General features: G+C 35.4%; 2 protein-coding genes across 2 annotated transcripts; both read left to right on the forward strand.

Annotated features, from left to right (window-relative positions):
• The first annotated feature begins 12,903 nt into the window (after positions 1 to 12,903).
• Positions 12,904 to 13,886, forward strand: LOC141601476 (uncharacterized). The gene is made up of 2 exons (XM_074421765.1): positions 12,904 to 13,467; positions 13,536 to 13,886. Exons 1-2 carry the CDS (start codon positions 12,904 to 12,906, stop codon positions 13,884 to 13,886), a joined length of 915 nt encoding a protein of 304 aa, XP_074277866.1.
• A 60-nt stretch (positions 13,887 to 13,946) lies between these two features.
• On the forward strand, positions 13,947 to 14,675 carry LOC141601477 (uncharacterized). The gene is made up of 2 exons (XM_074421766.1): positions 13,947 to 14,397; positions 14,518 to 14,675. The coding sequence occupies exons 1-2, from the start codon at positions 13,947 to 13,949 to the stop codon at positions 14,673 to 14,675; spliced, it is 609 nt and encodes a 202-aa protein (XP_074277867.1).
• Positions 14,676 to 17,916: the final 3,241 nt, after the last annotated feature.

The following is a 17,916-nucleotide window of genomic DNA, read 5'->3' on the forward strand; positions in this document are numbered from 1 at the left end:
CAACATCCGTCTCACATATAATTCGTCTGAACCATTTACAGCTGAGTCATTAGACTACCGTAGTGAACCGAATTCCCGACATGTCCCTTCTCTTCTGATCTCGTAGTTTAGAAACCAATTCAAACAAAACCCCCCATTGTTACTTTAGGACTAGAATTGGGCAACTGATAATTACATTACCTCCCTGTGGATTCGATACTCGACTGCCTCTGCTACATTTTAGTTGAGACCGTTAAGTTTTATCTTTGATAGGGTTACGATAGCCGTGTCACCCGTACCATTTCATATTTTGTGCGGAAGTACTCTCCAATCTTCCCCGAAAAGCTGCTGAATATAGGGTCATTCAAGGGATTCATGTGGCGACTGGTTCCCCTTCGATGTCCCATTTTCTTTTTACGGATGATAGCATTTTGTTTGTCCGTGCTAAGGAGGCTGAAGTTCGGAAAGTGAAGGAAATTCTAACGATTTATGAAGCTGCTTCGGGGCAGCTAGAGAAATATGGTAAGACCACGGTTTCTTTTAGTAAATGCACAGATGTCGAGAGGAGGATTCAGGTTATGGGATGGCTGGGAGTGAGGGCAGCGGAGGAGCATGATAGATATTTAGGCCTTCCGACGGTTGTAGGTCATTCGAAGCAGGTGATTTCTAGAGTGATTCGGGAAAAACTTTGTAGGAAGTTACAAGGGTGGAAAGGTATGCTTCTTTCGAAGGCAGGGAGGGAAATTCTGATAAAGGTCGTTGCCCAATCTATTCCCACCTACGCGATGAGTATCTTCAAGTTTCCTTCCAACTTTTGTGATGAACTTCGTACGATGGTGTCTCGGTTTTGGTGGGGCTCGGAGAAAGGAAAGAGGAAAATCCCCTGGCTTGCTTGGCCTAAGTTGTGTCTGTTGGAGTGTCCCCGACAATAATGCGATCACAATTGTCGACCATGATGATCACATGTTTAAATCTCATTTTTAGAATACGTAAGGGATGATTCATTTTATAGTCAACTGATCAACATTAATCGGTAACGATTGGTTTGCTAGAGTTTGACGTTACTGTCGTGGGACGGTGGTGGTCAGTTGATCCCTTAAGGTCACACCTAAAGGATGATGCCCTAATTTGTAAAGTTGATTAATTGTATGATGATACAAGTTGATCAATTCCATAAAGTTGAACAATTCAATTAGTGAGAGAGAATATTGATATCTTATTGTAATGGTATTAAATAAGATTTATTTTAGTAATAAAAATGCTTTATTACTAAAATTGCTTATTGTTTGAGAAACGATAGAGATAACAATGAATGGTTAATTATAATTACAAGATGTTGTGAATTATAATTAAATGACCCATTTTATTTATGTGATCAAGTATCACTAGTCAATTTGTTGAATGTAATTTAATTAATTTATAAAATGATATTTATGTGATAAATATGCATTAAAATTAATTAATAACATGTAACATACTACATGTAACATATTGTGTGACAAATGACAAATTGAAAAAATAAAATGGTAGTCCATTTTATGAATATGGACCAAAATAAAAGAGGGTTTAGTGGATGATGGTTGTTTATTTTAATAAGCTAAATTAACACCATAATGACACTACTTACCTAGCCTTACATACCTAAGGTTTAGATAAGAACAAAAGCAAAAAGGAAAGGACCATATATTGGTCTATATACTCCCCATAACCGTGGCCTCCTCTTTACACTAGAGAACTTTTGTTCTCTACTCATTCAACACATGCATGTTCATTCTTTTACATGCATTTTTCTCTCTACTTTGTTCATCTTTCTCCAAAATTAGAGAAATCATGATCAAATTGTTCAAATCAAATTACTAATATTATTAGTGTAATATATGAGTGTTAGTAATCAATTTTAAGGTAAACTACTAAACAAATATCTAGCACATATTATTTAGTAGAGATAAGGGATAATCTTGGGTGCAATCAAGAGGAGTGACTTCTACACTTGAAATATTTGGAGGATCATTCCATTACACATCATAGCTCAAGAACAAGTGAAGGTATGAGACCTTACTTGTGTCCATAAACCGAAATATTCAATGTAAGGAACCGGTTTTCCTTTACACTTATTTATATGTTTTGCATGCATAAGATCTTTAAGTTTTTATGACTAAAACTTTAAACCAAAATATGTTGTTATTTTTCATGATAAAATGAGTTGTTATGCTCGAAATATGGATATTTCAATTTAAAATCGTATTTAAATGAGTAAATAGGTTAATATGAGTTATATTTCGAATCTGGTCATAGAAATTTAGTATGTTGTCACATGCAATTGTATAAGATGTGTGTAAAATATTTGGCTATAATGAAGTCTTTATGCATGATTTATGAATTTTTGATGAAAAATCACATAAATAGTGACTTTAATTAGTAAAAATGCTAAAACATATTTCATGACTAAGGAAAAACGTCACATGTTGCATTTTATCATATATTTTTGATCTAAAAGTGAAACGTTGATGAATATAATTTTTCTCATATTTTTTATGGTCATAATTGTTAAAATCGATAAACCGCAACATTGTTTTTCACGATAAATTTTCGAAATTTTTAACCTAAGTTTTGAACTTTATGAGTGTCATGGTATTTTTCCATAATGTTCATTAGTTTAAATTTCAAATTTCGAATTTATTTGAAATTTTTATAATTTAATTTGAAGTTTATAGCATAATTTTGTATTTTAGGTCCATTTATGAACAATATTAAGAAATCTAGGTTAATTATTGTCAAATATTAGTGGAGACTAATTTTGAGTCCTAATATGGTTAGGGTAATTAACTTGTACATAAATATGATTTTATGTAATTATTGTGATTTTAAAAGGTTAAATCACGCAAATCCGTAAAAACCGATTAATATACGATATTGGCTCTCTAAAGGCGATTTATCATGTTCATACATATTATAATGCTGCGTTTTATTTATGATTGTCATATTTTAATTTTATGTAATTTTTGAATTATGTAATTTTACTTAGTATGGCCTTAGTTTTAATTGATATTACCCAAAATGTATGGGAATATCGATTCGATTGTAATTTATTGTGATCACGTATCACCGTTTTGTAATTTAATAGATTTATTTTATTTTAATTACAAATGTATAATAGGAAATTATGTAATTTATTATGTAATTTATTTATTTCGGAGTTCCTTGAAGACGGTGCCACTTGAGAAGGCGATCCATCAAAGAATGTTGCCTTGAAATGCGTGCCAAGACCGAAGTTCAAGGGACCAAAGGAGTTGGTTTCCGAATATGTAATAATTTATTAGATTTACTATTTTAGGAAGGCCATACTAGGAATTTATTTATGCTTTGCATTTTATTTATATGTTCCATGGATCGTTAAATCGCCATAACTAAAACATGCATTATCATTTTATCGAGTTAATCGACCGTGTCAATTACAATTATCGTAGTTCACCGCTTTAGTTCACTTAAAACGTGATAGATAATAAATTGACATGACCTCTCGCTAAAATAAACAATTGAGACTTAGCCTTACCAAAAAGTAGAAACCATGAAAACCTATTTCGAGAGGGAGTGCACTTGGCCTTACCGGGGTACAAACCTTGTTACGTAGGGGAAGTGGGTGATAAATGTCTATCCACCGAATTTATGTTAATAAAGGGTATTTCGGCATTTCGGCACACCGTGCCCTAAGTTAATATTAATTTGGATCACGGACACATTTATTCGAAATTTGGATTGAACTTAACGAAAGTATTCACGACGATTTCCGGATGTGTTTCGGGCTAGAGATAAATATTAATGTAATTTTATCGACCAAGAGTTCTAAAATTAGAATCGATTAAAGAGTTAATCCACCGAGTTATGTTAATAAAGGGTATTTCGGCACACCGTGCCCTAAGTTAATATGAATTTGGATCTTGGAATCATTTATCATAGTTGGGTAGAGGTCACTATGTAAATGCTTTACTTGTTATTTACAAGTATTAATAAAACGATAAATGTTAAGTTTTCCACTATTCCGTTATCATATTGTTCTATTTCTTTACCACAATTCATATACGATATCATTTCGATTTTTAGTTCAAATCTCCATTAAAACATCGTAACTAAAGACAAAATTTGCATTTTCTTCTAAAAACCTCGTATTATCCATTGTAAGGATCTCTTGTGAAGAGTATAGATAAAAGTTATTCGTGATTAAAAGGGTTTTTGATTCTTGACTAACATATCTACATACAATAAATTGTTTCTCATATGCTTAATTGAGTTAAGTACTTTGAAACGTTAAATCATTTTGGTGACTAGATTTGTTAGAAATCATAATTGACCAAAATACCGCAACCACTTCAATGAAAGTTTCAATACTAAACAAATGAATTGAAGAGTAGTCTTCATGAATTTCAATTTTGCTTCTCTTAGCAAAGACTCATTGAAATGAGTGGGAGCATTCTCTTAAACCGTTAAGATAAGGACGAGGTTTTAAGAAGTAAAATTAGAATGGAATTGATACAAGGTAATGTTAAAAGTAAAGTTATTGAGAATAACGATACTAAACCTATCAATCCCGACCGATAAAGTTTCCATTGTCTTAATTGTTGGACGCTAGTAAGGAAACTACCCTAAATTATTGAAGAATCAACAAGTTAGTTGTGGGACATCTAATGGGACCTTCTTCTTTAAATGTTTATTTGATTGACATAAATTTTGCTAGTACTACTTCGTCAATATTAGAAACCAGTGGTGGTTTTCATCATTGTATTTGATTCAAAGGATGATTAGAATATGACGACTAGCAACAATGATGTTGAGAGATATAGTCATTGTGTACTCAATCTAGTTTTTGGGTTTAGAGTTGTACTTAATTGTGACTATTAAGTGCATAAACTCTAAATAAGAATATAAACTTGTTAAGATACAAAAGAGGTTTCACTTTTGTGACCCTATACACCATGATTTGATGTATGGCTAGCCCATTATCAAGGTGATTATATTCTAAACCAAACTAGAATGATATATCATGTAGATGATGCAAGACTCAAATTGGTAACCCAAGATTGAACCTTAGATTCTAGAATGATGAACGCAAAGAGTTATCGAGTCCTCTTGAAACCATTAGATCTTATGGTATATGCGTATCTTGTATTCAAAGCAAGATGTCTCGTGCCTTTTGGTTGAAAAGGAGATCGAGGTTATAAATCATTGATCCAAAATAGGTTGATCATTTTCTTTTACCAACGATTTAAGTTGACGCTAATGTGTTCACTTAATAAGGTAAATAGAAAAATCTTTGAAGAAGTTTAAAGAGTTCAAGGAATCACGATTTAGGCGTGATGGGATTATCAAAGTGAAGACTTTGATATAAGCGAAATGAAATGTGATATAGTATCACAAGTTAATCTCTCTTAACACACATTATGGGATAATGTGTGCTTGGATAAGAAATCAAACGCTATTCGATATGGTTTGGACTTCAATCAAGTTACTTTGAATTACTTGATCCTTTTGGGGATTTTATCATTTTGTCTAAATTATTTTTCCAGTACATCTAAAACGAATCATATGAGATATGAAATGGTAGGGTACCATGTTTGTAAGTTTTCAAAAGAAACAAATGCTCATTTTTCTTTACTATAATCACGAGTACAACGGGATTGTGACTCGTGAAGCTGTATTTCTAGAATACAAGTTTATTTCTAGAAGACAGCGTGGGAGAAATAATTCAAGAGCCACAAAGAATGTTATGTCGCAAGAAACTGGTCTTTCTTGGCTACATGATGACGTTTTGTGTAAAACGTTGTTTCTTCAAAACCTAGGAGGTTAAAGTCATCACTTGTTGAAGATGATGAATTAGTATTACTTTTAGAAAGTAAAGAGCTTGTAACTTACAAAGAAATTGCTTAATTCAAGTTGATTACTTCTGGAAAGTAATGAACATATGACTTACATGAGAGTGTTTAAGTCACAACTCAATACAAGGCTTAGAGCCATGAAAATCCGAAATAAATTCCAAGTGAATTGTTAGATATCGAAGCTTGATTTGTAGAAAAGGGTTTTGCACTAGTTGAAATGCTTAAGTCTATTTGGATCTTCTTAGGGATTGTGTTTCATTATGAGATATATAGCGAGTGAATCTAAAACCCACTTCTTCAATTAGAAGGAATGTATTCAATACATGTCTTGAGTTTTGTAGATTCTTGCCATCCTAAGATAATGTGAAACTTAAGAGAGAGTCTTGAGTAGGACATCAATGAGTTGGAATCAATGATTTGATCATGGTATAAAAATTTTCCCCATAAGTCGAGAAGTTGTGTTTATACATGAAGTTTAGTGGGAGTTACGGAAATTTTAGTAGTCTTATATGTGGATGAATATTGATCATTGCGAATGATTTAAGACTTGGAGTAATATAATACATCATTAATATCCAGATTTATGTAGATAAATCTACATGATATTAGCGTCAAATAAGAAATCTTATGTTGATAAGATTCATGATTAGTTCAATCAAGTTGAACATATTTGATTGATTCCTTTTGCTTCCGCTGCCGGATCAATTAAATGAGTAATGATGTATAGCACTTCATATACTTTGAGTATGATGAATTGTTTCAAATCGAATTTAAGTAATAGTTACCAAGTAAGCCATAAAGATTACTCTTAAGTGCTTGCAGAAGCATTAAGGATGTAAAAGAAAGTATTTTTAATGCAATTTTGTGTAAGGGTGTTACACAAATGACAATTGACAATTGAGATTGCGCATGGTTTCCGACAAAACCAAAATCAAAACACTTTAGGATGGTTAAGATACCGTTGTGGCTATGTTATTTAAGAAATAGATTTTCTAGAATCGCTCTAGGCAATAAAGAACATTGAGAAATATTTACAACGGAAATTGAGTACACTTGCAATCATGAGATGTGCAAGAGGATGGATCCCGCACACTGTGAAAACAGTGGGAGCTATTCTAAGGCTAGAGGGCCTATGTCTAGATTGGATCTAGACACGTACTCAGAAAGTTTTGTAATGCAAATGTATACATTACAAAGGAAAACGAGTATGTAGTAAGGTTGAGTAAGGTACAAGAAGTTGATAAAACCTACTAACCAAAGCCTTCTCATAGGCTTAACATGATGAGTCATGTCATATGTCATTTCAATCGCATTGAGATGAACAACTACATATATGATAAAAATGGATTATAAAAACATGAAGTAGTAATCAGGTATTGACTATTCATATGTGATAATCACATTTATCGTTCGAGTTTTTAAATCTGAAAACTCCTTTTATACTTTGTTACATCCAAACGGGTTGTAGAGACAATATTGAACCTCGTTAAAGTGAACCCGGATTAACATGGTATTTGCCCATAGTCACTTGTATGAGGTGACGTCTCGAAGTGACTAGAGTGTGATGCGATTGATGGCAAGTTCAAGTGCCATAGAGTCATATGAGATGACTAATCGATTACATAGGCAGACTATTAGGAACACTTTGTCGGGCAGTGACCACTTATAGAGTTCTGGCAAATTTATAAAGCCTGGTCGTGGCGAGAGCTACTATAGTATTCTAATGAGTCGATTCTTTTGACTAATGACTGTTCGCCTAAGGTGGCATGGTTTCAGATTAACTTTGATTTATGTTACTACGACTTTCGTAAATGGGGTCAAATGGGTATATTTTGGGTTATGATGGTTGTGGCTAGTCGAAGGGAATAGTGCGATAGGAATTGTCCACCCCCTTGTCATGGTTAAAACAATATCTCAGGGCCACTCGAGGAGTAATGAACTGGAAATGCGTGGCCACGCTCGGAAGGTATCTATGGTAGATAATTCCGGTCAAATCAGTTATTCTCCAGATCGAGGAAACCACTCTCGATATGATCACTTACAAGTACGACCTGCAAGACACCTTGTATTGAGTGGGAGATAGTAATAGGACAAGAGAAGTGGTGACGCACACTTGTCGAGGACAAGTGGGAGATTGTTGGAGTGTCCCCGACAATAATGCGATCACAATTGTCGATCATGATGATCACATGTTTAAATCTCATTTTTAGAATACGTAAGGGATGATTCATTTTATAGTCAACTGATCAACATTAATCGGTAACGATTGGCTTGCTAGAGTTTGACGTTATTCGTCGTGGGGACGGTGGTGGTCGATTGATCCCTTAAGGTCACACCTAAAGGATGATGCCCTAATCTGTAAAGTTGATTAATTGTATGATGATACAAGTTGATCAATTCCTTAAAGTTGAACAATTCAATTAGTGAGAGAGAATATTGATATCTTATTGTAATGGTATTAAATAAGATTTATTTTAGTAATAAAAATGCTTTATTACTAAAATTGCTTATTGTTTGAGAAACGATAGAGATAAGAATGAATGGTTAATTATAATTACAAGATGTTGTGAATTATAATTAAATGACCGATTTTATTTATGTGATCAAGTATCACTAGTCAATTTGTTGAATGTAATTTAATTAATTTATAAAATGATCACTACTACAGATACAGGCTATAACAACGGTCAAAAACCGTTGTTAAATAAAAAAGCGGTCGTTGTTAAAGCGTCCGTTGTAGAAGGTTTTAACAACGGTTAGTTTTCTTACGGAAACCGTTGTTAAAACTATTAACAACGGTTTTAAATATAAAAACCCGTTGTGTAAAGTGTGACTCAATTTTGGGGGGAAAGTTATAACAACGGGTTTTAATATACAAAACCGTTGTTATATATAACGACAACGGGTTGTTCTTAAATAACCGTTGTTGTTTGTTCTTAAAAAATAAAAAAAAAATTAAATTAAATATTACTAGCTATAAATATTAAAGCATCCTTTACCTAACATATATTAAAGCATCCTTTACCAACATATATTAAAGCATCCTTTACTAACATTCATTAATTGAAACAACATGGCAATGAACCCTAATTTTATCAACAACGAAGAATGGCTTACACAAACGATTGAAGATGATGGTAAGGTTCTCGCCGGGCTTCCCGCCGATCAACACCCATTAATCAAAGCATCCCTTGAACATCAACGGAATTATTGGATTAAGAGGCGTGAAGCAGTCCGGCTTGTCAACAAAGCCTCATCATCATCATCATCTTCATACCCTAGTCGGCCTGTTACTCGCAACTTGGCTGCAGCCAGAGATATGTTGAGTTGTACTCTTCCAACCTTATCTCCACATGCAAGTCGTGTCCTTGCATATATTCAATCTGTTATTGCAAAATATTAAGCCAATGACCCGGAAGTTAGCGGTATACCAGAGTGGCGTGATTGGTGGCAGGTTGAGAAGCGCTTTTTACGCTTAACCGGGGTTGTTCCTGCTTATTATACATCTTTTGATTTCTGATAATTGCTGTAATGTATTTGGTTTAAAATTAAATGAAATGATCATTTTGAAAGTGTTGAGTTATGCTTGTTTGATTTGCTTCCATTTTTTCAACTCCATAGATCTATCAGTCATCATCAAGATCTGATTATGGCACAACTTCCTAACATATATGGCACAACTTCCTAACATATATATTAATTAAAAAACAACTCAACCCACACATTAGTATAAATACATTGCATTATCTCAACTAACTGCTAAAACATGCTCGATCCGTACTGAAGGACGCCAAATAAGATGGAAATGAAATAATTAGAAACACATACATGGAAATGAAGATGGAAATGAAATAATTAACAAACCCGATAATTACGAACGTACGTAAAGAGAGGATGAAATCAACAAAGTGACGGCGAGAAGATAAAGCGACGATGAGAAAGAGAGAAAGAGACGATGAGAAAGTGTGTGTTTTGTGTTTGTGTTTTGTTTCTTTCTTTGGGTTTGTGTTTGTGTATTAAGGTTTGTGTTTTGTGGCTGCAGCAGACTTGTGTTTGTGTGGTTTATAGTATGGGAAGTATTGACAACGGTTATTAAACAACAACCGTTGTGAAATATGTTTTGACAACGGTTATAAAAAACACCCGTTGTTAAATAAGTTGTAACAACGGGTTTCAAAAATAACCGTTGTGATTACTTTTCACTAAATTTGCGCCAATTTTGCGCCAAATTATTAACAACGGTTGTGCATGGGTGACCCGTTGTTAAAACTAATAACAACGGTTTTTATAACCATACCCGTTGTAATTTATTTTAGTAAAATTCGCGCCATACATTCTACAACGTCTATTGTGATTTTCGTGAATAATCGTTGTTAAAGGGGCGTTGTAGTTGCCTAAATTTGTAGTAGTGGATATTTATGTGATAAATATGCATTAAAATTAATTAATAACATATAACATACTACATGTAACATATTGTGTGACAAATGACAAATTGACAAAATAAAATGGTAGTCCATTTTATGAATATGGACCAAAATAAAAGAGGGTTTAGTGGATGATGGTTGTTTATTTTAATAAGCTAAATTAACACCATCATGACACTACTTACCTAGCCTTACATGCCTAAGGTTTAGATAAGAACAAAAGCAAAAAGGGAAGGACCATATATTGGTCTATATACTCCCCATAACCGTGGCCTCCTCTTTACACTAGAGAACTTTTGTTATCTACTCATTCAACACATGCATGTTCATTCTTTTACATGCATTTTTCTCTCTACTTTGTTCATCTTTCTCCAAAATTAGAGAAATCATGATCAAATTGTTCAAATCAAATTACTAATATTATTAGTGTAATATATGAGTGTTAGTAATCAATTTTAAGGTAAACTACTAAACAAATATCTAGCACATATTATTTAGTAGAGATAAGGGATAATCTTGGGTGCAATCAAGAGGAGTGGCTTCTACACTTGAAGTCTTTGGAGGATCATTCCATTACTCATCATAGCTCAAGAACAAGTGAAGGTAGGAGACCTTACTTGTGCCCATAAACCGAAATATTCAATGTAAGGAACCGGTTTTCCTTTACACTTATTTATATGTTTTGCATCCATAAGATCTTTAAGTTTTTATGACTAAAACTTTAAACCAAAATATGTGATATTTAAAATATGATTTCCAACAGTGTCAACCGAAACACATGGGTGGTTTGGGTTTTCGGAATTTCCATGAATTCAATCTTGCTTTGCTTGGTAAATAGGCGTGGAGAATGATAACGGGCCGAGATTATTTAATGGTTCGGGTTCTAGGCGAAAAATATTTCCCTAATCGCTCTTTTATAAAGGCTGAACTCGGTACAAATCCGAGTTACACTTGGCGTGGTATTTTTGATGCCAATGAGGTGTTGAGAGTGGGGTTGCGAAGGCGCGTAGGGAATGGCCTAAGTACTAGTGTTTGGTATGATCCTTGGATTGCGGGGACTAAGGCAGGGGTGGGCACAAGAATTTTGGTTTGGGATGGCACAATTTGTTTTAACCGTGGTTCCGATATTACTTTACGCTTATTTGCGTACTTGTACTAGTTTATCGTCATACATACATTATTAAATATCAGAAAAGACTACATATATATATTTTAATAGAATATTGGAAATAAATATAAACTTTATACAGATAATAAAAAGTGATGAAAAAAAGTGCAATAAAATTACTGCATGATGAAAAAAGTTCTTATAAGCTCATTGTTGGGCCTGATATTTCGCACTATCTTCAGGATTGGTTCCTACCATGGCCTGATGATTAGGACAGAAGTGTCACAATAGCTCAGGATTGGCACCAGGCATGAGAGGGCAATGGCCAAGTGTAAAGATAATATTGACCAAGTCAACAAGGATTATATGTGATAATTACCATATAAATTCAGTAATTAAGAGAGTAATCAAGGATGAGAATTAATCATGGAGACAAGACAATTATCCGGGTAATTAACAACAATTAAGAGGTAATTAAGTGCGCCATTAAGAGGGAATATTACGCAATTAAGGAGAAGATTATGCAGCCATTCATGGATAACTATATAAGGAAAAGCCAAGATCATTTGAAGACACATTCCATGATACTACAAGGAACACAACTACAACACTTAGAGAAAATACATTACATTGTGATCCTTACATTATAATTCTCTCAAATCATACTGAAATCCTCTCTTGGCTTGGTGCCCCTGATTTTTTCCCATTTAATGATTTTTCACGTACAAATTCTATTGTCTTATTTGTTTACCTTTTTTGCTTTACATTACGCATATTCTATCCTTTCCTGCAGTCATTATAAATAAAATTGAGCTAGTTAACCCCGCAATTATTCTGCCCTGACCAGATCCAGCCTTGCGCAAAATCAGCCCAAAACCATTAAAGCCCACCATGGGGCATCTAACTCATTAAAATCTTTTTTCCTTTTCCACAAAAAAAATCCAAAAAACAGAAAATTAACAAAAAATGGCATTGTGCCCACCGTTGAAGAACAGTTAAATGCTGCTTTGCAACAACTAGAAGAAATGGAGAACCTAAAAGAAAGAATGGCTCAGACTGAGGCTGAAATCTTACAGCTGAAGGAATCTGAGTCAGCCTTGAAACAAAAGTTAGAGAAATGTCAAGGATTAGGCTCTAAAATCCAGCCAGGAACCTCATTCTCATCAATTATTAAACACTTTGATTTCTCAAATTTTGGGAGTCCGAGTGGTGCCAAGAAAGTGATCAATGTAGATGAGGATGACATTCCCAAAAATAACAAAGAATAACATGATGAGACATGAGCAGCTGTCATGATGGCAATAATCCGGGAAATCAAGAAACTCAATAAAAAATTCAAAATAAAATACTGGGAATACCTGCCTGCATCGAAGAAGCTGCCATATATAGCTATGCTGACTCGCCTTTTGTGGACGAGATAGCTAAGGCGGATCTCCCCAAGAAATTTGTGATTTCATCTATAAGAACCTATGATAGGACCTCAGACCCACAAAACCATGTGGCCTTCTATAAACAAAAAATGTTTGCTGCATCAATTGCAAGCGAGTTTAGGCAGGTTTGCATGTGCAAAGGATTTGGAACAACCCTGACCGGTCCTGCGCTACACTGGTATATTAACCTGCCAAATGGATGCATCAAATCCTTTGCTAACCTGATCAACCAGCAGTTTGGAAGCAGCAGGGAATTGGAGAAGCGTTCCAGCGATCTGTACAAGATTACCCAAAAGTTTGATGAGATACTCAGGGCTTTCCTCAACAAATTCGACAAGAAGAAAGTATTTATTCCCATATGTGACGTCGGAACAGCAGTGGAAGCATTCAAGCAGGGGTTACTACCCAATAGTGATCCCTATGGTGAACTCGCCAAGTTTCCATGTCATCCCTTGGAGGACGTTCAAGCAAAGACGCTTGCCTACATCAGACTTGAGGAAAATAAAAGCTACAAGGTTGGAGCATCCAACAATACAAAAGAATATGAAAAGACGAACAAGAAGAGTGACAATTACAATAGAGGAAACAATTGCAAGACGGCCCCATCTACCAGGCCTGACCACTCAGAAGTCAACCTGACACAAGACAACAAGGTAAGGCTAAAGTTTATCCACCTATCTCTGAATATAACTTTTGTGTTAACATTGCAGGCTTGATCCAGCGACTTGACAACATGGGACCAGTGGTTAGGTGGCCTAGGAAGGTCGAAATTCTTAAACTTAGGAGAGACCAAACCAAATGGTGCGAGTTCCACATGGACGGAGGACACATAACAAAGGACTGCATTACACTCAGGAAAGAAGTGGCCTATCTAATGAAGGTAGGATACCTTAAAGATCTGATCAGAACTAGAGGCAGGAATGAAGATCATGGCAAGAGCAATCAAAAGCAAAAGCAGGAGCGCAATCTTCCTCCGCGACCTCCACTCTATGAAGTAAAATTCATAAATGGCGGATCAGAAATATGTGGCCTGACCGGTTCAGCAACGAAAACGATAGCCAGGACTCCTTAGACAAAGTCACCCTGCAAGCTAGGTAATATACCGCCTAACACCTTCAGTGACTCTAACCTGATGGGCATCACTGACCTGCATCATGACGGCCTGGTGATCTCCATGCAAGTTGAAACTGCCAATGTAATGAGAATCCTGGTAGACGGAAGCAGCTCAGTGAACCTGATCATGCTACACGTACTCAAAGCCATGTATATCAATGAGGATCAAATCACCAAGAAGTCCAGTGTCTTGGTAGGATTCAGTGGAGAAACAAGAAACACATTGGGGGAAATCTATCTTCCCAGCTATGCTGAAGGCATTTCGTCCTATGAAAGATTTGGAGTCCTAGACTGTCTATCCTCCTACAATGTCATCCTGGGTAGGCCATGGATCCACAATGTCAAAGCCGTCCCCTCAACCTGCCATCAATGTATCAAGATACCCACGGATTGGGGAGTAGCAACCATCAAAGGTGAACATAAGTCAGCCCAGGAATGTTACACCGAGGCCTTGAAGCCTTCCAAGGCAAGTAAGTCTCTCGCATAGCAATTACCGTACCCTGTCAGGAGCACATATATAACACCATCTAGGATGGAAACATATCAGGTAATCCTCAACCCTGAGTATCCTGACAGGTATGTTTGAGTAGGGTTTGATGCCCCTGATTTTGTCAGGCCTGAGTTAGTAAGTTTCCTAAAAAATAAGTCTTCTTATTTTGCTTGGTCTCATTTTGATATGACTGGAATTAGTGCTGATGTTATTATTCATATGCTCAATATTGACACATCTTTCAAGCCTATGCAGTAAAAAAAATGAAAATTTGCGCTAGAAAGAAATGCTATCATTAATGAAGAGGTAGACAAACTCTTGGACATGGGCATGATAAGATAAGTAATGTACCCTAAATGGCTGGCAAACGTGGTAGTCGTGCAGAAGAAGAATGGCAGGTGGAGAGTCTGTGTAGATTACACTAACCTGAACAAAGCTTGCCCTAAAGATCCATTCCCTCTTCCACACATTGACTCCATGGTAGATGCAACAGCAGGGCACCAAATGTCAACGTTCATGGATGCTTCCAGTGGATTCAACCAGATAAAGATACACCCTGCTGACCAGAAGAGTACTGCATTTATTACTAACCGAGGCATATATTGTTATACTGCCATGCCATTCGGTCTAAAGAATAAGGGGCAACATACCAACTCCTGGTCAACATGATGTTTAAAGAGCAAATTGGGGACACTACGAAAGTCTACATCGATGACATGGTGGTAAAAACCAAGAATGCACAAGATCATGTGAATTACCTGGAGGTGGCATTTCAAATTCTTGAGAAGTACAACAGGAAGATCAACCCTGCAAAATGTCACTTTGGAGTTTCTACATGGAAGCTCCTAGGCTACATGGTGACAAAAAGAGGCATAGAGCCCAATTCTGAACAGATTAAAGCTATACCGGAGATACAGTCACCCATGTCTGTCAAGGACATTAAGAAATTGACAGGCAGGATTGTTGCCCTGAACATATTCATATCCAGATCTTCTCAAAGGTGTAAAACATTTTACAACGTGCTCAAGAAAAACAAACATTTTACAACCTTCCAAGATCTAAAGTTATATCTATCGTCTCCACCTTTACTGGCCAAGCCAGAAAAGGGAGAACCCATGTCAGTGTACCTCTCTGTAACTGACATCGCAGTAAGTGCAGCCTTGGTAAAAGAACAAGAAGGTCAGCAACTCATTAATTTATTTATATTTTATATAATGATTACTCGTAATTTTATACTGTCTTCGGCATTTTTAGTACGTTTTTTATTATATTTCCTTCCTTTGCGATTGACTACTATTCTATGTAATATTTGCAGGAAGAGAGTACTTTGGTGCTAAAAGATTGTCGATTAGTGAAGCGGGTCGAGAAAGCGAGAGCCTAAAAGACAAGAAAATTAACAAACTCGTTGAACTTGGGTTAAGACCAAAGAGCATATACAATATTTCAAATATTCAAGAGGACCGAACTGGGTCTACGTACGTAAAAATACGAGCATGACCCAATATGGTTATTAAATTACACGTTTAGTTTATTGCTACTATTTGTTAGTGTCGCTTCGTTCTTTGTTTGGTCATTGGACCAATTTGTAGTTTCCAACTTTCCATCATGAATGACGAGTTTTTACTAATAAAATTAATACACTCATTTATCACGTTTGTTTTCAGATTACAGTAGAGACTTGTAAAAATCATAATAAATTCAAAACTCAATATTTTTATGCAAGGTTAGTTTTGTTGGTTTTCTTTATGAGTCTACTACATTTTATAAAGTGTGGGTCATGTCTCAAAAATGGGTCTATCATATCTTAAATTTCATATTTCTAATAGTTGACAAAAACTGCATCATGAAAAGTTTAACATCATAAATCCTTCTTAACATATTAAAACAGGTTTATTCAAAATCCTATTGTCATCTATTTTCATATTAGCTAATCATTACACTGATAAAAGTTTGGAATGCCTTCTACTGTAGTTATGAATTGTGTTATCTAAATATCAGTCGTTGATCTCTCACTCCCAATCCTATCCCTCCATTTACCCTCTTTAATTCTCTGCCTTTGTTCATTCTGCCGTCTCACTCTCTAACCTACTTCCCTTTCAACCGCAACTTCTTCCGTGCCTTTCTTCATTCTGACGTCTCACTCTCTAACCTACTTACCTTTCAACCGCAACTTCGTTTTCTTCATTCTGCCTTCCATCTTACTGCCCGCTCTCACAAACCCCTAACAAATTCAGTTTCTGCGCAATCGCTCGCCATTTTCACGATTAGGGTTTGTTCCATTCTCCTCATGCGATGTTGTTACCTATACTTTCTTTTGTTCTATTTTCCTCATTTACATTCGTTTCTTGCTTCTCAGCCGCGATCCAGTGTTCTAATCAAGACCTAGGTATTTAATTCTAATCTTAAATCCTATTATTTGTTGATTTTTTTAAACTAATTTGGTTTCTTTCTCGTTTTAACTTACTATTAAGGGGTAAACATGTTGCTGATAGTGCGCTGAAGTCCTGTATGCGTAGTTTTTGCTGGAACTGAGGATCTGTTAGTCACAAATTGTAAATGGAGCTGTGTTGATGTATTGTGATCGACGACGGCGGCGTACTGTTGTTGCTATTGTCGTTATTACTATTGGTGTGAATAGTGCTTTTGCCGCTACTTTTGTGTTTGTTTGTTGTTATTTAAGGAGTATTATTATTGTTATTATTGTTCTCACCGTGATTATTATTTTACTTGCTATTATTATTAGCGTTGTTGTTATTATTGTCCTTATTGTTTGTTGGTATAACTTTAATTGTTATTATTATTATTAGTGTTGATGTTGCTATTATTATTATTGTTATTAATATTGCAAGGTTGCCCAACAATTTGTATTTACTATTCTTTGGGCTGGTGGAGCCACTTTGGAACGAGCTCATTTGGCTTACTCAGAATATAATAGTTTGTTTTGTTGCTCTACTTACAGGGGCCGTTGTTGTGTGCATTTCCCGCGAGTACATGGTACCAGTGTCCTGTTGTTAAACGATGAACATTGACAGGTGTCCTGTTCCAGCCTCCTGAATCGGTGAGCTTTCACATATGCTACCCTTTGTTGTTGGTTAGTTTACTAATCATTTTCTTGGTTTTTTCTTTTTCTCGTTATTTATTAGTTTGATCCCTTTTTTTTTAGATTAGATTATTAACCTCTTCCTCTTTCTCATTTTGGTATTTTGGTCAGTTGATTGGAGCCATGGAGATGCCCCTAGGCTTCGGATCTCTTCTAACTTCTGTTTCAATTCTAAAAGTAAAGGTAAGCGATTTGCCTATCCATTTATTGTTGGTTTCTAGGTATTCGCTTTCCTGATTGTTGTTGTATTGTGTATCTTTACTGTTTTGTTTAGCTTGATGTTTTATTTAACTTGTTTGATTGCACAATTGGTTGTGTGTTTCATTTAGGAGGTTCAATTGTCTACCTGTTTCTCCTTCTTATCGTCTATTATTGTGTGCTTTTGCTTTCTAGGCCAAT

This window comes from Silene latifolia, chromosome 9 (assembly GCF_048544455.1).
Source record: "Silene latifolia isolate original U9 population chromosome 9, ASM4854445v1, whole genome shotgun sequence".
In the NCBI taxonomy this organism is placed as follows: Eukaryota; Viridiplantae; Streptophyta; class Magnoliopsida; order Caryophyllales; family Caryophyllaceae; genus Silene; species Silene latifolia.